Source organism: Zalophus californianus, chromosome 7, assembly GCF_009762305.2.
Source record: "Zalophus californianus isolate mZalCal1 chromosome 7, mZalCal1.pri.v2, whole genome shotgun sequence".
NCBI lineage: Eukaryota > Metazoa > Chordata > Mammalia > Carnivora > Otariidae > Zalophus > Zalophus californianus.
In genome coordinates this window covers 104,526,564-104,547,737 of record NC_045601.1, presented here as the reverse complement: position 1 = coordinate 104,547,737, position 21,174 = coordinate 104,526,564, and the positions used below count along the sequence as shown (strand labels likewise).

The 21,174-nt window shown below is 42.1% G+C and overlaps 1 protein-coding gene across 3 annotated transcripts in view; it reads right to left on the bottom strand.

Annotated features, from left to right (window-relative positions):
* Positions 1–21,174, bottom strand: part of RCAN2 (regulator of calcineurin 2) — a 266,749-nt gene that overhangs the window by 223,684 nt on the left and 21,891 nt on the right. For all 3 annotated transcript variants that reach the window (XM_027601452.2, XM_027601453.2, XM_035728485.1), the window contains one exon: positions 1,512–1,738. In XM_027601452.2, the coding sequence (XP_027457253.1) occupies positions 1,512–1,736 (225 nt within the window). In that variant the 5' untranslated portion in view covers positions 1,737–1,738. Of the gene's footprint in view, positions 1–1,511; positions 1,739–21,174 lie in introns of those variants that run through there.

The following is a 21,174-nucleotide window of genomic DNA, read 5'->3' as shown; positions in this document are numbered from 1 at the left end:
ATAACCAATCCTGGTTCAGTAGATCAGTCATGCTTGAGCAGCACTCCAGAATGGGAAAAGCTCCTCCCTAGGTCTTAGTGTTTCAATCTACCAGGTACCAGAAGTATTTAATTAGGAAAGAAGCAAAATCCTTTTTTGGCCTCTAAGGAAAATCCTTCTAATTGTTGATTAATTTAGATAAACAGATGATAGAATGAGAAAACACAGAATCTTATTTCATAGTTGATGTCAGGTAGATTTCAGGGGGGAAATTACTGGCTCTGAGTAAATTATAATCTGTGTTATAAACTGGTTATAATCCAAGAGCAAAATTCTCAGTTCCTTTCAAAGAGATCATGTGTCATTTTCTTACTCCAAATAGTCAAGGGATCACAACACTGGAGGTTCTAATCATCTAAGGCCTTGGACTTCAAGCTATTTTTAGCCTATCATTTTAATGTTCAACTCCAAAGTAATATCAATATAAAATTATCTTTATAATTCCTAATCCTCCAGGCTATCAGAATTGCTTACAAAACCAATAAAATCCAGGGTAAAAAAAAAAAAAAAGACTTCCAGTAATCGTTTTCAGGCAAAGGAGTTTGGAGTTCAGCAATTGACAAAATCAGCCCAAGTTTGTGAAATGGCAATCATAAATCCTACTCTTACATCTCACACAGAGGCATATACTTTAGTTTAGGAAAAAAGGCCCTTCCCCTCAAAAGATGTTGCCCATGTTTTATAATATACTATAATAGTGGGTGTTTGTAATTAGAAATCCACATCCACAGGGAAGGTTTGATCTATTCAGAAACCCCACTAAAAAGGTCAGAGAAATCTAAAATGAACTTTAAAAAGATCTCCAAGCAGAATATTTAACTCTGATTTCCAAGAATACTTACCTTGAATCAAGTTTATTTCTTAAAATGAGAAATTTCATTTTCTGGAAAATAGTTGTACACAAGACAACCTCATTGCCCAATCATTTCAAATCAACAACTTTTCCTCAAATTCTTACCACACACTTAACAATTCCACCTTGTGTGGTGTCCCTGAGCAAACGAAGACTCAGATGGCCAGCCAACTTACCTTTCTAATAACACCTGTAGGACTCAGCTCACAGCTATGTTTGGAACATTCGCCACACTGCAGGAGGGGTAGGGGTACAAGAGAGCTTGTGCCATTTTGAGAAAGGCAAATCATGGTTTTGGCAGAATGGGAAAAAATAAAATTTTTAAACAACATCTGCTTCCTAGCCCAAGGGGTATCTCCTGCAATCGCTATTCCTAATACCACGTGCTCTGTTAGATAGGCCAGTGAGTCTCTGAGGATGAGATCTGATTCAACATCTACAACCTTGTCACAGTTAGTTGATAACAGAATAGGTTTTTCTCCTCCTGCTGTGCATGCCAAGAATAGAGACAACCACATATTTTCCAAAACTTCAAAACATCAATCACAAATAAGCCACGGAAATATTTTGGGATAATGCCACATCTCTCCATGATTTTGGAGCAAAAAAGGCTCATTACCTTGCTCTCTTCTCCTTCAAACACTGACTGGTGAACGTTGCACGCAAACAATGAGTTGGGGAGGTCGTTGAAGTCAGTGATTGCTTGAAAGGCTTCCTCTGCAAAACACCGAGTTACAGCCCAGTCTCTGTCTATGCAGCAGAGCAAGAAAAGTCCTCCATCCTCTGGGATGTGCCCCTGCTGCCCCAGGCTCCTCATTCCAATGAAGTAAGATTCTCCCCTCATTCCTGAGGACACAAAGACAGACGTGTATTAGAGTAGACATTGATTCCTTCACACTTGGTTCTTCCTTCACTCCACGGTTCTGGAGTGTGCGGGACAGCACAGGGGAGTGTGATTAGAAGCAGGGACTATGAGAAGGGGGAAGACCCAAAATGTTCACATTACCCCCTTGATCTCGGAGTCACTATTTTCCATCCAGCTCTGCCTCCAGGCAACAATCCAGTCAGCTTTGTGGTCAAAAAAAACCCACTTAACCAAGGTATGAATTGGAGGCTGGGGGCTCTAGCTCAGCTGCCTAGCATTTGCTAGATACGGAACCTGGGCAAGTTAATGTGAGCCTTTGCTTCCTTGTGAAAATCAAACAGACTCGGGAAAGGCTTTGACAAGTTAGAGGATGAATTATATACCACTCCCACCACCAACACTACTAATAATGCCTGTCGTTTATCGAGTTCCAGGGACTGTTCCAAATGATCAACATGCATCAAATAACCTATTAAATCTTCACAATAGTCTGTGAGATTGGTAACAGTGTTATCCCCATTTTACAGATGGAAAAACTGAAGAACAAAGCAAGGAAGTAACTTTTACTATGTCAATGATAAAATGGCAGGACCAGAATTCAAACCCAGAGAGTTTGGCACCAGAGCTCACTGCCCTGGACCACAGAAATGAAATAGGACAAAATCAGTGCAAGTCTGTATTTAAGGAAGCACAGTCTACTTCATCACCACCCAAATCCTGATTGTGGTAACTCTAATAGTTAATGGTTTATCCATAATGAAGACACACACACACACCTGCCTTCTGCCTGGCATGATTACCCTAAGTAATTTGTGAATCCTGGATTTTGAAAATAAGTACTACCTTGGTTAATCCACAGTATATAAATACAGATTCCCTTTCCTCATTGCCCCCATCACAGAACTTTCTAGTATTCATCTTACCTAGCTGTATTCATTCTATTATTTCCTCACTCCAACATTTCAAAATTCTACCCAGCTGCAGCCAGCTGGAGAGTTTTATCATTTTTTGATACTGACACATTACAATAGATTTTATGTCTCCCCACACACTTTTGAGGACAGTATCTACATTTTTCTTTTGTATCTATTTTCATGCCTGTCATGCTCAGTAATTAGAAGCCCTGAAGGTGAAATAATTTGTCCACGGGTACACAAGTGAGACCAACAGACACCTCTAATGTGGCCGATGGGTCATCTTCAATAAGTTCCATTTCCCCAGTCCCAGCATTGCCGAGTACAGGACAGATCGGTGGGTGCCACAGAATATCTCTCTGCCCTCATGACATTTGTTAGACCCAAATTCTTATCCCCAGACAAGTAGGGGTTTCCATGTATATCTCTCTTGAACTCTGAATATATCATTCAGGTGATGAGGTTATGTTTTTCTCTTTCTATTTTTCCTAGAAACAAAGCCCAAGTGGGAACCTGATAAGCATCACTTGATGGCAATATAAATAATGCATTTCATAAAAAATCTTGGGCCTGGTTGGGACAGGAGCCAAAAATTTAAAAATTTGAGGTAATAACTCTATTAAGCAGATCACTGTAATTGTGGTAAATAAAAATGTTACTCCATATAAAATATAATAGAACCATTCCTGTATTTTAAAGTTCTTAAAATTCTCATTAATACATTTGCTACATTTAAATCAACAAACTATTTATTTGATTTTATTTTTTAATTTTTTTAAAGATTTTATTTATTTATTTGACAGAGAAAGAGAGAGAGAGCACAAGCAGGGGGAGCAGCAGGCAGAGGGAGAAGCAGGCTCCCTGCCGAGCAGGGAACCTGATCCGGGGCTCGACCCCAGGACCCTGGGATCATGACCTGAGCCGAAACCAGCCACTTAACCAACTGAGCCACCCAGGCGCCCCAACAAAGTATTTATTTTAAATAAAAATATAGTACAGCTTTCAAGCTTTGTTTTATTCTGTAATTAATCCAAAATATATGAATATTTGTAATTACAAATATTTCAATGCAATACTTGTATTTGTTTTCCTTCATATTCATATTTATACTGTTGCTTCAAATATCTACTGTAAGATGCATAATAACCATCATTTATTATTAGAGTACTAATTCTTTAATAGTAAGAATAATTACTATGAGCATTAAAATAGTATCATTTTCATCAGTGGATTATAGGAAACCTCTTTTTTTTTAAGATTTTATTTATTTATTTGAGAGAGAAAGAATGAGACAGAGAGAGCGCACGAGGCGCGGGGGGGGGGGGGGGTCAGAGGGAGAAGCAGACCCCCCGCCGAGCAGGGAGCCCAACGCGGGACTCGATCCCGGGACTCCAGGACCACGACCCGAGCCGAAGGCAGCCGCTTAACCAACTGCGCCACCCAGGCACCCCCGAGGAAACCTCCTAATAACGAAGTCATAACCCTCCCACAGCATGAAGTATAGCTATTATGCGTCAACACTGATTTCATTTTTAATCCTGCCCCTCTTATTTAAAAAAAATTAAATTAATCAAAACTGATCCCAAAATGTTCCTAAATGTTTTCTGAGAATGTTTCAATTACTCTTTTTCCGAAAGAAATAAAAATCCATTGCTGAACTAATTAATTACGTAGATGGAATACTAAGCCTTACTCAGGGCTCATTTTCATCTACTCAAATAGCCTTAACTTCTGTTCTAAGCTGTAACAACACGATTATCTTCAAGAGACTTTATTTTAAGCTCATTACTTGAGTAAAGATTTAAAAGGTGGATGCATTTTTGGCAAACAACCTACTCTACTTATATGGAGAAGTATTTTAGAAGTCAAAGCTTTGTACAAAGGAACCCTGATTTCTCTTTCCAGTCCCATTACTGAGTCAGCTCGTAATCTGGAGAAGTCAATCGATCGTTTGATGACTCAGTTTATCTTTATAAAAGGAGAACAAAAACATCTCTCTGCCTCCCTTCCTCTGCAGAGGAGGAAGAGGTGGGGCAATGAAAGAGAAATGGAAGATGATCAACATCAGCATTAACCACTACATAAAAGGGTAAGTAATACAAAATGCTGTAAAAACACGACATTATGATAATTTCAGAGCAAGACTACTATGCCTTGGTGTTACCACTAACCGTTGCAAACGCAAGCAAACAGAAAGAAAGGGAAGCTCTGAAGACCAAAAGAACTCCTAAAAAGTAATGTAAAGGTCCTATATAGCCCCAAAGAACTAGTTTATCTTTTTAAATTCATTTCAAAACTCTGAACTGTTGTAAAACAACTTTGAAGCAATAGTTGCCTTTACATATATGATTCTTACTTCTAAGTAAGTCATCCAAAAGAGAAGAGTTGCCTTCAGCTCAAGAGGCACCTCTTCTGGGAAGGTTTCCCAACCTCCCCCTTGGCCCATGAACATGGCCTCCTTCCTCTGCCTGCCCTGAGCGCCCTGCGCAGCCTTCTCCCATGGATCATCCTGCACTGTGCTTACTGCTTTACTAGCCTAGGTGTTTCTTGAGAAGAGAGACTGACCTGTCTTCATCGGTGTACCTTCAGCCTGGTTCATATAGAAAGGCCTCAAAATGATGTTTGACAGAATTAATGAATTATGTGAAAAGGAGTCATGTTCAAAAAATAACAGACAAGCAAATGAGTTATAGTGGTCAACTTAAAATATATACATGAATGATATTTACTTCAAATGTATCCACTAATACTGAAAACAACCTACTTACTTTGATGTCAAGGTTAGATTTATAAAATGGAATTTTAAAAATGGAAGATAGCAAGAACCACTCAAAGGATTCCTCTAGCTAAAATGAAAAATCTGCAGTGTGTAATTAAAATAACATTTGTTTTTTTTTTAATTATACAAGTTCACCGAAGAAAAATACTGAAAAAGTCAGAAAGGTATTTTAAAAAGAAAATAAAAGCAAACCATAATCCTACTATCTAGAGAAAATTGTACTAATGGTTTGGTATATTTAGTTCTAGTGCTTTTTCACACATATAATTTCTGAAAAAAATTGGGATCCTGCTGTTTCGTAACCCACTTCTTTCTCGAAACATTGATAAAATCAAGAGCAGTTTCCTGTACCATTATACATTCTTTGAAAACACTAATTTTAATAGACACATAGTATCCCAGTATATGGATCTGTCATAATTTATTTAACCATTCTTCTGTTATTTGATATTTAGAAAGCATAAATTTCCATCATCATGTGCATCTGGTAAAGGAAAACCATTATTCACTATTAAAATATAAAGGGTCCCCTGGAAGAACCTCAAAACTTCTTCACATGCAGAGAAGACACATCTTTATGAGATTCTGGAAGGGGCCCCACAGGTACACTTAGGCTCCACTCCTTCTCAATGTTGAGTGCCTTCTGGACTGTGGTCTTCCCATCAGCAAAATGGAGAAAGAACGTGACTTTGTCTTATGGTCAAGTATGACCGTCAAATGAGATGAAGCACATGAATGTCTTTTGAAGCCTCCAAAATAATATGTGAATTAAAGCTATTTATTACTCCTTCTCGGCTCATCCAGAGCAAGGCAATAGCAGAAGAATCTGGCCCCATGGAGGTGGTTGCCATCCACTACTGGTAAGTGTGTGGACACGTGAGTGTCCCTGAGGGTTAAGCCCATATCATTAAAATGAGAAAAGAATAGAGCTGCTGCTCCAATATTTGGTAGGAGTGTGGCTGGTGACTCCAGCAGTAGGGAAGGATGACTGTAACACAAAAGGGAGCAATTAAAATAGAAAACAAACAATCCTGTCCCTCCCAAACACCACTAACAACACATAATGGTTATAATCCTACAAAGTTAGTAGCAATGAGAATATAAATGTTTGAATTTGACTCATTTTAATGAAGGAGGAAGCTTGAAGACAGGAAGATTTTTCAACTATTTCACTATTTTGCTATAATGTGAAAATGATTTTATCCAAGATCCTCAGATAACCTTATAGCACTTATTAATTAAACATTAAAAGACTTGAAGATGGTACAGCTCCTACTATGAAGACTAGTCACCTGAAACTTAAAGATGCCCATAGTATCAAAGAATTAGCAAATGAATAAATGTTTATTGCACAAATAAGGGAATAAATTGTCCCTCAATAAACAAGAATAATGTATTGCTGGGTTTCTACACAAGGATTTAAGCTTTCCAAAACCCCTACTTTTCATTCCCTGCAAACATTTATTTGGTACACTTAAACCCAGGAGATGGGACTTCATAGAGGCATCTGATTCTGTTGGATATCATTATTGTCACAGTGTTAACAATATGCATGAGATTCAGATTTCTGAATTCAGAATTCTAAAAAAATCCCACCTTTCTGGGAATAGGGTATAACTCATGCAAATAGGAAGCCATGTATTTGCTCATAGGATTTCTGGTCTAAAAAGTCTTGGGGTGCTGGCCTCCCTGCTCAGCGGGGAGCCTGCTTCTCCCTCGCCCTCTGCCCCTTCCCCTGCCTGTGCTCTCTCTCTCTCTCTAACGAATAAATAAAACCTTAAAAAAAAAAAAAAAGTCTTATATAAGTCTGGATATAAAAGGAGGGGTAATTACAAATAATCCCATGAGAACAGCAGAGAGCCATGGCAAACAAAACAAAACAAAACAAACAAAATAAATAAAAACAAAAACCAGACTGTAAACCTCCATGGAGATGCTCATATTTATACTAGCTTCACTATCAAGTAAAATCATCCCATTAATAGTGTGAGGTGTGTCCTATAAAAATGCTAATACCACCTTGGAAGGCCTAGGGTGGTAGTAATCTCATCTTGAGTCCCCTCAACATGGAGAGAACATCACGGTCAATTCTGAGTACCACTCACTACAGAAAAATTAGAAGTCTTTCTAAGGACATTATTTAGGCTTACCCAGGGGCCAAAAGTCATGTCATCTGAAAAACAGGGGCATGGGAAGACACAGCCTAGGAAAGCAGAGGAAAGGAGTCTTGAGTGAAGTCATACTTGCCTTCAACTTCTGAAAGAGGAAATAGAATTTTTGTATATGGTGCTAAGAAAGAAGTCAAACCAAGGAGAAAGAATACAATTTAATGAAAGGTGCCATGGATCTTTCAACAATTCAGGTTGAAACAGAAAAGTCCTGCCTCATGTCTTAGTGAGCAACTTACATCGGTGACAGCCACTGAGTAAGCTCCACAGAGCAGGTGACAAACATCCAGCGGAACGTCCCAGAGAGAATCCAAGGACTAGGGGGCATTTCTGTTATGGTCTCTTCTTACCTGGAGAGTTTTCTCTTTCCATGATTAGAAAAAAATACACAAAAGAGGTAACTATTTCTCTCTGGGTTTAACAATGCTCAAGAAAGGGCGATTTATAACCTTTAAACAAAAGCTTTCTCCAGTGTTGCAACCTTTAATTTGATACTCATATCTGCCTATAGTTTTCATTTTCCAGGTTACTCAAACCAGAAAGTAAGAATTTTTTAAACAGTAAATACTGATCCACAAAGGGGGGAAACTGAGCTAGACTTAAAAAAAAACAACTTACACTGGGTTTATTTTTCCTTAGGCAAAAGAATGTTAAAGATTTAACTTGTCTGCTTTTTCAGTGAAGAACAGGAATGTAAGACTTTTTGCAATAAGAGCAATAAACAGGAAAAAAAAATACCTCAATTCCATGTTATGGCCAGCTAAGCAGGATAAATAAGGAAAGACGATAGCTGGAAATGATTAATGAATAATTCACTTTGACTTTAAGTTCAATTTTGACTGAAAAACAAGTCAAGGGATTGTGGGAGGTTTGTTGGTTTGGAGGAACTTAAATATGACAATGCCAAATTGACTTAGTAAGGATAACAACTAAGAATGCAATGTTGCATTAATAGAGAAGAAATGTCTACAGCTATTTTTTTTTAAGTTGAATATAAGGTTAAATGAATCCAGTTCAAACTTTCAAAGAATAGAAAACTCAAAGTTTTCCAATGTTTAAAATCCCTTTGGCTCTAAAATTTATCCTTTAACGATAGCTGGGACAAAGAAGAAAACTTTTATATGAACAACAATAATCATTTTAAATTAAATCATATCCTCAGCTATCATTTTTGGTCTAGCCTAATGGGTAGGTCTTTTTGATGCCCTTTTGGTATTTTAATATCTAGACCCTCTTAGGGATACACCAGGCCTTTTGATCATTTTTGTCCATCTTAAAGGGAGACTGAAATATAATATTAGTAACAACAAACCATCCGAGCCATCCTGACAGACAAAGGAGAGACATGATATTCTTAGGCTCTGCTCCACAGAAACCCATTAGAGCTCTTTCTGAAATATAATGGGACCTATTTAATTCGGTGGCAGAATTTTCACACCTGCTGAGTTGCGTGAACTTCATGCTATTCTTGATACCATTTGGGATCTGAAAGAATCAGGAACATGCAGTTTTCCACTCATGGTTTTCAAAGGAAATTACCCACATTCCTCAGTCATGGCTTCCTTCAGGACACCTTCTGGCACCACTGTTCTACCTTAAGCTCCCACAGGAAAATAATTCAATTAATTCAGTTTCCCAAAGAAGCGGCTTCTCAGGAATTTTGATGAAATTGGGGAGGAGGAGGAGTCGTTTCCATCATCTCCTTTTGTACTGGAATCTGTAGAAGTGGTGGGTCTACAAACTTGACTAGAATAATGTGCATGCAGGGTTTTAATGCCCGCGGTCTCCCAGGAATATGTGCAAATCCTGAATATTCTTCCAGTGGGCAAAATAAAAAGGGAAAGAAGAATCTCAAATTCACTCAGGGTCAGATGGAACAAGCAGATAGGGCATTCGTATTCCACTCCCACAACACTAACTGACATCGTCAAGAAAACGCGTTTCAAATAGACTTGTTGCAAGAGAAGAGTCAAGTAGAGAAAACACCATCTTTTAGGAAAGGTGGGAGGATTGAGGAGGTTGTTCTTCACGACGGGAAAATCTATTTCTAAAAGAATGACCTACAATGAACCCTAAATTTATTAAATAAAATAAGCAATAATTAGAACATACCATCCAAAAGAGAAGAGCTTTGGTCATTGTATTAGTCAAGGTCCCAGTAGGAAACAGATGGCATACTCAAACTGGATCATTTGAAAAGAGTTTAATAATGCAGCGGTTTGCAGAAGTGTGGGCAGGGGATAAGGAAACCACAAAAGATATTTCAAAACCCTGGGCTAGCACTATCCCTAGACCTCAGGAGGTGGGAAGAGGGGAGGGGGTTTTGCAGAATGGGGACACACCAGGGGCTACAAGCAGACGACCCCTGACAGACCTTTGGTTGAGGGGTATAGCCAATCCACAGTGGCACCACAAAGAGGGAACTAGAGGGATAAATATCCCCATCTTGCTCTCTTTCTGTGACCTGCTGGCACCTTCCATTGGCCAGACCCAATTGCAAACCAGAGGGCAAGGGAACTATAATGTGGAGCGTATGGCTCAGCCACTGGGAGCACAGTACACAACAGGAAGTGATGGAGAGAGAGGTTCCTGGGGTCAACTGAAGAGATCAAGCACGGTCTTTATAATTGGATAGTAATCTAAACATTTCATAGAACTTGATTTAAGTATTTAAACCTGAGTCATTTGTAAATGGCAGCTCAAATCAGCCTGTATTAACATCGCCACAGATTCACCATTTCTTACTGTGTGTTTTTTTAAGAACAGGAAGAATGAAAGGGGAATGAGCAACCATGTGTGTGCACCATTGTGGACTATGTATTCTTGAGCCCAGTGTGGAGGCACAAGACCATCCTTTCATTATTGCTATCAGAAGCAGTTTAAAGAAAGCCCCAAGCCTCTGGATGAGCCTAGCAATTATATGCAAAATAACTTTTCACAGGAGGGTAACACTTCAAAAGTGAGCAGCAAAGCAGGTGAAGGTTGCTATGGTAGCTAAAGTCAGATTTATCCTGTCATCTTTCACCTTCTGCTTTCAGAGCACTGGGGAGAAACACAGTGAAAAGGATCTAGAGCACAGAGGGAGAGATGGGGCGTCCCACCTCTGAGAAAATCCAGCCAAGAAGGGTCAGAGTTGTTCAGACCTTCTAAGAAAGAAAGAAAAGGCTGACTGGAAGGCTGCTCAGAGGGGGAGGAGGAGGGATAGAGAGCTGCTCAGAACTCATTAGGAGGCCACGGACGCAGGTAGCACTCTCTCTGATAAGATTAGCAGAGGATGATCCGCTTGATTGTAAGCTCTTTTTAATGCAATAGGGCAAAGAATCAGGAAGAGAGAGAGAAATAGCCTTATTTCAGAGCCCTGCATACAATACGCTACTTTTTTCCCTCAAATACAGCTAAACGACCATGTCACTTCCACATTAAAAATCTTCCGTAACTCCCTAAGACCTATCAAATGCAATAAAAACCGTTCTTCGGCCCAGCAAACCAGGACCCCCACAAGAAGATGACGGTCTTCCTGTCCAAATGGACCTACTCTCTCACTAGTGCCGAGAAGGAAAATTCTTCCTAGTCTCAGCCCCAAGTTCCCGCTCTCTCAGTAATGACAAAAACAGCATCAGGCAATTACTGACCGCTCCTTTTGTATGACATTGACAGATGGCTGGGTGGCCCTGACCAACTTCCTTGAGCTTTCCTCACTTCTCAGCTTTGCTCCTGCCAGCCCCCAGACCCTCCTAGCAACACGCCACTCATCCTGAAGTCATTTCTGGGGCCACTGCCTTCAGACCCCACTCTGAGCCGCACTGCACTGAGATGAGATCATCCCTGGCTGACCCCATTGTCACATGTTTGTCCCACCTCTCAAGACACTTCGTTTTGCTGCTCCTTGTGCTTTTCTTAATCTCCGCCCTCCTGGTGTTGAGGGCAGGGGCTGTGGCTGGGTCTTCCCCACCTGGATAACACCAGTAGCTGCTAAACAGGACCCTATCCTTGGAAGGTCGCCTTTCTTGAATTGAACGGAGTTCAAGTTCTGAATGTGATTCTCAGCTTCCCAACATACTAAGTGCCTGACCTTGGAAAGTTACTTAATTTCTCTGTGTTCAGTTTCCTTACCCATAAAGTAGCATTAAGAAGAAAACCAAGGGCCTGAACTGGCATCCCTTATGGCAAGGCCAAGTCACCAAACGCGGGCTTAATACGAAGCTAATTGTAGTTTCAACCTCCCCCCGAAATGAGGTCTTAACCAGTTAGTCAGGAATTTTCTGACCAGCACCAATGGTAACCTGTCACATGGGCCCTCTCCATTCTCCACCCCCTCCCGCCCCCCAAAGGAAGATATGATCATCCACTTGATAAGACCCTCTGGCCTTCCAGGAAGGGGAAGGTGATCTTGCCTGAAACAATCCTCTCTCTCCTGTGGCTGATTACTCTCTTGTCCTACCCTCCATGTTGTACAACCCTTTGCAGCTCCCTCTACTCGTTGGATGGGATGCTGCCCAATTCATGAATCACTTAATAAAGCCAATTAGATCTTCAAATTTACTTAGGTGAATTTTTCTTCTTTAACAGTAGGGAACAGGACTGGTCTGAGGATTTCATAGCTAACACAAATAAAGCATTTAGAACAATGACTAGGATACACTGTGAGTGCTTAATAAATGTTAACAATTTTTAGTATTGGCCATCTTCGTCCTCAACAGAGCAATTCTGTAACTGTCTCTCACATGGCGACATCTTCTTCTCGTTCCTGGAGTCATTAGTCTTTTTACACAGCAAGGCACAGAGTATAGAGGAAAGTCAAGTGTGGGCTTTGGAGTTGGTCTATCAGGTCTGAATCCTGGCACTGCTACTGTCTAGCTGTGTGACCTCGGACATATTACTGAGCAGTACGGAGACCATAAGGGCACCGACTTCATAGAGTTATTATATGGATTAGACACACCCTTCCTCCACTCCCAAATGCCCAAATTTTTGGTGAGCATTCCATTTTTTAGGTCTTTAGAAGAGTTTGTGCTTCTATGGTAAGAAATGCAAGAACTCAGAAGTCAGACAAACCCAGATTCAAATCCTAGCTCTCCACCCATTGCTGACTGGTGGTGGTGGCTGGGCTCTGGGGTCCAGGTCTGAATCCTCCTTCCACAGCCATTTTACTTGGTGATTTTAGGCAAGTTAGTTTCACTCACAAAGCCTCAGTTTCCAGAGTTATAAATCAGGACTATTGAGAGTTTCTTTTTTTTTTTCATTGTTTTAATTATAGAAAGTGCACTCTGTAATCCCCATCACCTATTTCCCCCATCCTCCCAACCACCTCTCCTCTGGTGACCATCAGTTTGTTCTCTATAATTAAGCGTCTGTTTCTTGGTTTGTCTCTCTCTCTCTTTGGGGCGGGGAGGAGGGGGGTTGCGGGGGAGGGGAAGAAAGCTTTTGAGAGGTTCAAGTGAGATCATCCCCTGGTGAAGAATTTAGGCCAGAGGCAGCAGCGATAATCACTCAGGAAACGCTAGCCTTTGCTAGGACCACTGGCTTGCACTAGTTAATCCGTACGGTTGCTTGCACCTTTAACTACTTCATGTTCTCAGATCGTTGCTTACTTTCCAAGGAAGGCATATTTTGTGTTAGGCCCAGGGTCTCACACGACTTTAAGAGTAAGAATTAGGACTTTGCTGGAGTTTCTCAGCCTGTGTATTTAGCTTGCTAATACATGTTCCCTGCTTCAGACTTAAAAGTGTCACTTGCCATTCTCTTTCCCTTCGGCACCCTTCTCCAAATTAGCTAAAAATGCCACCCATGCTCAACCAGGCTCCAGGGTGCTTCACAGAAAAGTCCTCCCCACTGCTAGAGGCCCCCCAACACCAGCCATGCATCTTCCACCCTGGGAGGGCTGCCCAGCGCCTCCCCTCCGCTTGCCTCTCTGCACATGCGTTGTTATTTACAACATTTGGCAAAGGGAACCCATTTATTGACATTGTTACATCTCCTCCCATATGTTGAGCATTCTTGCTTCTTCCTGTAATGGCTGGCACCCAGCAGGGCTCCTGATCCGCTGTGCTGGCAAGACTACTGGAATATAACACCCCAGCCTCCACCCACCCAGAGCTATCCCTATTCTCCCATTCATTCTGTCCCTCTCCCCCCCCCAACCTCTCTCTCCTAATAGATGTCCCAGAGCTTTGTTCACCTTTTGATTACTACTTTCTCAACTGAGTGACTTCCTGAGTCTCAGATTTCCATTGTCTCCTGCTGTGTTAAATCCAGGTTGTGCGTTCCCACCCTCTCTTTCCTTATCATTCATTGCTGGCACATTTACCAGTTCACTCTTGATCTGAAAGTAAGTCATAGCCCTGATGGCTTCGGTTCACTTTTAAAATCCTTCCCTTTTTATATTTTTTGGCTGAAAATGTTCGTTCCTTCCCCCCTCTCCCTCTTTCAAACTTACAAGCATAGTATCTATTAGGTTCCTACAGGAGCAAACGCTGACAGGACTTCTGTGCTGCACCCTGGAGCATATCTTCTTTCTAAGTCCAGCTGCCTGCCCTCAGCCTGTTCAACCAAGGGCCCCAACTGGAGAAGCCAACGCAGGCTGGTCTGTGTCCTCCACATTGTCAGAAACTCACAAGTCAGGAGGATCCAAAATTAGTTCCCCACTTCTGGTGCCATGTGTTGTTTACAAGACAGAGCTGACCCAGATTCTAGCTTAGGAAAAAAACAAACCAAAACCTTCATTAACGTCCTTTCTGGCCTGCTGCAAGTGGGACCATTTATTTCGAGGGGCCAATTCACCCCATCTCTCACTCTCCCCGCCACAGATCAGGGGCCGGGCTCATGGAGGATAGAGGACAGAACCCGTGTTGGCAGTAAGGTTTCTAGGGGAGGGGCGCCTGGGTGGCTCAGTCGTTGAGCGTCTGCCTTCGGCTCAGGTCATGATCCCAGAGTCCTGGGATCGAGTCCCGCATTGGGCTCCCTGCTCAGTGGGGAGCCTGCTTCTCCCTCTCCCACTCCCCCTGCTTGTGTTCCCTCTCTCGCTGTGTCTCTGTCAAATAAATAAAATCTTTAAAAAAAAAAAAAAGGTTTCTGGGGGAGACCAACAGAAGGTTTAGGGAGAGACACTGAGTCAGTGGAAGACACAGGTAGTGGATTAATCACTTTATATACCTTCTAAGAACTGGTGGCCACCTTTGCTCTACATTGTAAGGCCTCTACGTGGCCTGACGCCAAAGGCCATGCTTGAAATGAAGTGGGAACTAATTGGAATTCAAATAAAAACTTAAAAGTACAAAAAGAAAAACAAGAAATGAAGTGGAGGAGATTGTAAATCATCTCTCTACTTCTCCAAAAGAGCAGATGGAAACCCTTGTACCTTTAATGAGCAGAAATCATCATGGCAGACACCATGATAGTCAAATGGCAGCTTCACCACTGTAGCCTGCAGACTCCTGGCCAGTACAACTAGAACAGTCTGAGGGGCATGCCAAGCATTCCAGCACGGCATTGGAAGCTCTCTACATTAGGGGAGAACACTAGGGTCCCTTCAACTTCCTGCTCTTCTAGCCAACCCCAGCATCACTTCACATGTTTAACTGGAAAAGAGCCAACAAAATTGAAGCTTCTCATTAAGATGTCAAAGTTTCTTATTAAGATGGTCAAAGACCCCACCGGATCCCTAAAGCCTAACTCAGTACAGGGGGAGTAGGAAAGATGAGTGACATTATTTTAGGCTAGTGTAGCTTTTTGAGAAACCATTGCTGTTTGTCTCTTTTTATAGCTACCTAGTAGTTCTGCCTTTTGGGTGACAGTGTCGGTCACAGAGCAGATGCCCAAAAATATTTGTTTCACCAACCCAGACAATTCTTCATTTTCCTTCTCTCCACCAGTTCCTGTACTTTCTCATCTCCTCCATTTCTTAACACTTCTTAAAACTGGATTTTCTCTTCTTCCAAACAGAACCTTGGTAGTCTTTTCACTTATAATGTACAATTACCTCAAATGCTAGACATAAAACACTAAAAATGTACTCAGTGGGGGATGCCTGGGTGGCTCAGTCGGTTAAGCGACGGACTGTTGATTTCGGCTCAGGTCATGATCTCAGGGGCATGGGATTGGGGCGTGGAGGGCTCCGTGCTGGGTGTGGAGCCTGCTTGAGATTCTCTCTCCCCCTCTCTCTCTGCCCCTCCCCCACAGCTTGTGCACACATGTGTGTGCTCTCTCTCTCTCCCTCAAAATAAAATAAAAATAAAAGTAAAATAAACATGTACTCAGTGTATGGGTATTTAAAAAAGGACATGGGAAGTGCATCACATGAGGGGAAAAAAAAAAAACAAGTGTAATGACCACTTAAAGATGGCTTGGCTTTGACATGGACATGGGGGAGAATGAAGTCTGTCTGCAACTTGCTCAGCTCAGTCTTTGTTCCCCTCCCTCCTGGTGCTGTGACCCTGCACACCATCAGGCACAGATACCCTTCAGAGGACTCCTCCAGTCTCTTAAAACCTGGGTAGCGTGATTAGTATAGGCCACTTGTTCTTTCATATATTTTATGGAGAGATGTCAGGACTCCGTCTCTGAGAAAGAAGGAAGTGGGTGAGCCATGTTGGTATCTAGAAGAAGGACTGATCGGGTAAAGAGGCCAGCAGGGAAGAGGAAAAAGGCCCACAGCCAGAGGAGCTTGGTGTGTTTGGGGAACAGCTGGGAGGCTTCTGTAGCTGAAGTATGGTGAGGAAGGGAGGGTGGTAGGAAATGCATCCAGAGGGAAAGCAGGAGGCCAGAACACGTGCTCCTCTTAGCAGTACAAGGCCTTGGAGAGGACTTGGCTTTTTACTCCAAGGATTTTGAATAAAGGAGTTCATGAACTGACTTATGTTTTAAAATAATTTCTCTGGCCGCTCTTTGGAGAGTAGACCAAGACAGCAAGGACAGGGGAGGACCAGTTAGGAATCTACTGCTAGGAATTCAGGCAGGAGATAATGGTGGTAGGCACCAGAGCAGTAGCAATTGAAATAGCAACAGGCAATAGGATTCCAGATAGTTTTAATGCACTAGCAGCATTTGCTGATGGACTGGATATGGAACAGGGGAAGATTCTAGGATGATGCCACAGTGTTGACCTGAATACCTAGAAGCACCTAGAAGCTGCCATTTACAAAGATGGAGAAGACTATGGAAGTTCATATTGGGACATTTAAAAAGGACAGGATTCCTACCATTCATCTCAGTATGAGCAGTCAGTGCTGAGTCTAGAGTTTAACGGGGAGGGGGATAACACAGATGATACGTAAAGCCATGGGACTGGACAAGGGAGTTCAGACAGAGTGGAAGTCCAAGGACTGAGTGCTGGAATATACCAGCATCTTACAGGAATCACAATGGTAGCATCTCCTGGGTGTGTTGTAACAATTTGATGAGATAATACACGTAAAGCACTTAAAATACTGCTGAGGACCTCCTTCAACAATCAACAATCATGCATACACACTTTTCCCCACCGGCCAGCCCCTACCTCTACTAGAGCACCAATCCCAAGTCCCTTGGCCCTGAGCCTGGTAGAATTCCTCTTCATGTTGCATAGTAAAGGGGTGGGTGGGGAAAAAGGAAATCTTGTTGTCCCCATGAAGGCTACAGAGGAAAAAAACTCTCTTGCTTGGATTCCAACACGGAATTCTGAACATTTTCCTGCAGCAACATAGACAGTTTCTAAGATCTCTCAAGCCAAAAATCTGGTACTTTATATCAAGTACATCATGCATATAATAGCCTTTTGGGCTAGCCAGACTGGGGGACCTGGTCATAATTTCTGAGATTTCTTCGAGAAAATACTTTTCAAGTTCCAAACAACCCAACAGAAACCTATATTTTAAAAGGTGGCAGATGCCTCCTAACATAAAAGCACCACATAAATTCTAAAAGTGGATATATGGGCACCTTCTTTCAACAGCAACGTTCTGTAACCTATAGTTATATTTTAGATACCCAACAGCAACTAACAAAGTCCAGAGATAGTCCCTTTGTAGCTCCTGTCTTAGTTTATCTTCAACTCTCCTCACTCCATCCCCAGTACTCACCCAGGCAACAAATAGGCCACTGAAAATTTTTAACTCCCAAGATAAATTCTCTGTCATGCTGTATTTCTCCATCACAGCCCTAATCTTGCTGTACTGTAACTGTTTAATTGCCTTCTTTCCAATGAAGTCTGCAAATGCTGGGCTGTATCTATAATACCTAGTTGGGAACCACTAGAATTTCTGGAATGAATGGGGAAATCAAAACTTAACCTTGGTGTTAGCCCACTCCAAGACACATAAGCCTCCTTGGAAGAAGAAGGAATCCAGAGAATTCTTCCAAATGAATTAAGCCAATCAATCTGAGAAGGAAGGTACGGGAGGAGCATTCTTCTGTAGTAGTAAGATAGGTGTATTTATTTCCAGAGTAGAACTACTAGGTGTGGCTTTTAGCAGCCCACAGAGAAGTAAAGTATTCACAGCACTAGCATCGGGGCTGCCTGAGTATCAAGCTTCAAGTCTGTCGTTTTTGCTTAAATGACAATGTGATTTCCCCAGGCTTCACAGGTCTGAACAATTAGGAGTCATGCTTTAGGACAATTTGACTAGTTATATGCATGCATGCCTTTCTGTTGCTATAAACCATATTTAAATGTACATATACATTTATGTCTTCTCCCATTAATTTGGACTCCTAAAATATATCCATGCTTTCTTCTCCTTTCTTCTGCTATATGCAGTGTCTTATGGTACAGTTTGATTCACCAAGATCAATTATGACCCTACTCTATAGCTTCTCAATAGCAAGGATTATGTTACACACACACACACACACACACACACACACACACACACACACAGTCTTATATCTCAATACCCAGCATACAATAGGCACTCAATCAATGTCTCGTGTACTGAATTAACTGGCTGTTTTTTTCTTCTCTTTATTCTTTTTTTTTTAAGATTTTATTTATTCATTTGACAGAGAGAGCGTGCGTGCCACTCATGAGAAAGAGAGAGAGAGAGAGAGAGAGAGAATAAGAAGGGGAAGCAGCAGGCAGAGGGAGGGAGAAGCAGGCTCCCGCTGAGCAAGGAGCCCTATGTGGGGCTCGATCCCAGGACCCTGGAATCATGACCTGAGCCAAAGACAGACACGCAACCAACTGAGCTACCCAGGCACCCCTCTCTTTATTCTTTTTAACGAGAAACTGTAATTTATAAGTCACCAATAAAATCTCAGAATTCTAATGGTCTGGACTTGTCCATGTCACCGCCAGGAACCTAAAGTCATCACAAGAGAATATCATGCCCATCAGTGACAGTGCCTGTGCAGCACAGGCTCAGCCAGTGTATGGCCTGAGTAGTATTTTTACAGATGAAACCACATGTTGTTATCTAAAACTAACGTGGGATTTTTTTTTTCACCTGATAACTGTCAGATCAATCACTGAAATATTTTTACAGTAGATAATGAAAGACTGCTGGTTACATTCAGGTCTGAATAATTTATTTAAGATATCCATGGGGAGTAAACCATTTTCTTCTGTAATTCCATCTTTATGAGCACAGTTTACATAACTCCTCATGAAAAGAATGAGAGCGAATTTATAAAACGGAGAAACTATTTTAACTTTTGGCTATTACATATAACCTCGTATATGCCCCCTTCAAGATTATGTATTGAGAACCTACTGTGTGCAAAGACCTCTTAGATGATTTGGAGTTGGGAGAGAAAGACCCACTGCTGAGCAGGTGGTAAAGGAGAGGCACCGTGATTCCAGAAGGACACCCAGACCCAGGATGGAAGGAGCGATGAGGAGGAGGTGAGTATAGAAGAGAGGAATAGGCAGTGCTCTGGGGATTCAAAGGAGGCAGGGATCCAGGTGGAGAGGAGAATCCAAAAAAGAAGCAGGCAGTATTGGGGAATAGAGAGTGAGGAAGCAGCAGAAATTTAGGGAAAGGGCAGGGGAAGGAGAGTGGGAAGAGGTGAAGAACACTCTAGGCTGAAGGAAAATCTTGAGCAAATGCATGGAAGAGGGAGAGCTCCGGGAATATTCAGAAAATTACAGGAGTTTAGACTCAGGCATGAGAGAGAAGTGGGAGTGAGGCCATCTTGTCATGTACATTTCAGACATAAAACCTGCATCTTGCGGATTCGTAAAAGCCAGGGCTGGGGAATGTTGTTGAAGCAGCAGAGTGCTCCATTAGATACTCAGTTTATTAACACAATTCCCAAGAACTCAGGTAAGGGTGAGAGGGGTATATGGTTGGAAGTGGCCCTAAGCAGCTATCAATTGGATTCTGCAAGGAGTGTTTGAGACTAAATTGTGGTCCCTCTTCTCCAAATTCATATGTTAAGCCCTAGACCCCACTTTCACTGTATTTGGAGATGGGGCCTTTAGGAGGTGATTAAGGTTAAAAGAAGTCAGAAGAGTGGGGCCCTAATCTGATAGGATTCCTGGCTTTATGAGAAGAGGAAGAGCTCACATACCAACCCCCCTGCCCGCCACCCCGCACAGAAGGGATCATAAGAGAACACAAGAAGGCAGCTGTCTGCATGTCAAGAAGAGAGTCTGCATCAGGCACCCAACTGACACCTTGGTCTTAGACTTCTCAGCCTCCAGGCATGCTGAGAAATAAACTTCTTTGTTTAAGGCGCTCAGACTATGGTATTTTGTTATGGCAGCCCACTCAGAGTAATACAAATTTGGGGACTAAGAAGTGGGGTGCTGCTATAACAAATAACTAAAAACTATGAAAGCGGTTTTGGAACTGGGCACTGAGCGAAGGCTGGAAGAGTTTTGAGGTGCATGCTAGGAAAGGCGTGATTGCCAAGAAGGGACGCTTGGTAGAAATGTGGAGGTTAAAGGCGATTTTGGTGATAGCTCAGAAAAAGAAGACAGTTAGAAAGAAAGCTTCCACCTTCATGGAGAATATATAAAGAATTATGAATGGAATAAACATGCTTTATCCTTCAAGAAAAGGGAAGAAAGAACCCCAAGATGATTTAGAGATCATAGGGCTCCCACTCCCACCTCTGGCCCAAGTAGGAAGAGCTGCTTCCTACTTGGCTTCAGAGGGCTTGGCCTGGGCACGGAACCACATGGGGGAGGCCCTCTCGGACAGGTGAGGGCGTGGCACGCCATGGGCAAAGGGACAGGGCCATCCCACAGAGTCATGGGAGTGGCTCTGCCAGCTCAGTGGGCCTGTAGGGCAGAACCAAAGAGGATCATTCTTGAGCCTCAAGATCTCATGGAGTTTGCCTTGTTAGGTTTTAGACTTGCTTGGGACCCCTCACCTCTTTCTTTCTTCTGGTGTCTCCCTTTTGAGATGGGAATGTTTAACCTATGCCTGTCCCACCATTGTATTCTGGAAACACACAACGTGTCTGATTTCACAGGTTTGCAGCTGGTGAGGAATTCTGCCTCAGGATGATTTGAGTTCCAGTCTCACCCATAACTGATTTGGATGGGACGTCGGATTTTAGACTTCAGAGTTGATGCTGGAATGGGTTAAGCCTTTGGGGGTACTGGGGTGGAGTGAATGTATTTTGCATGTGAGGGG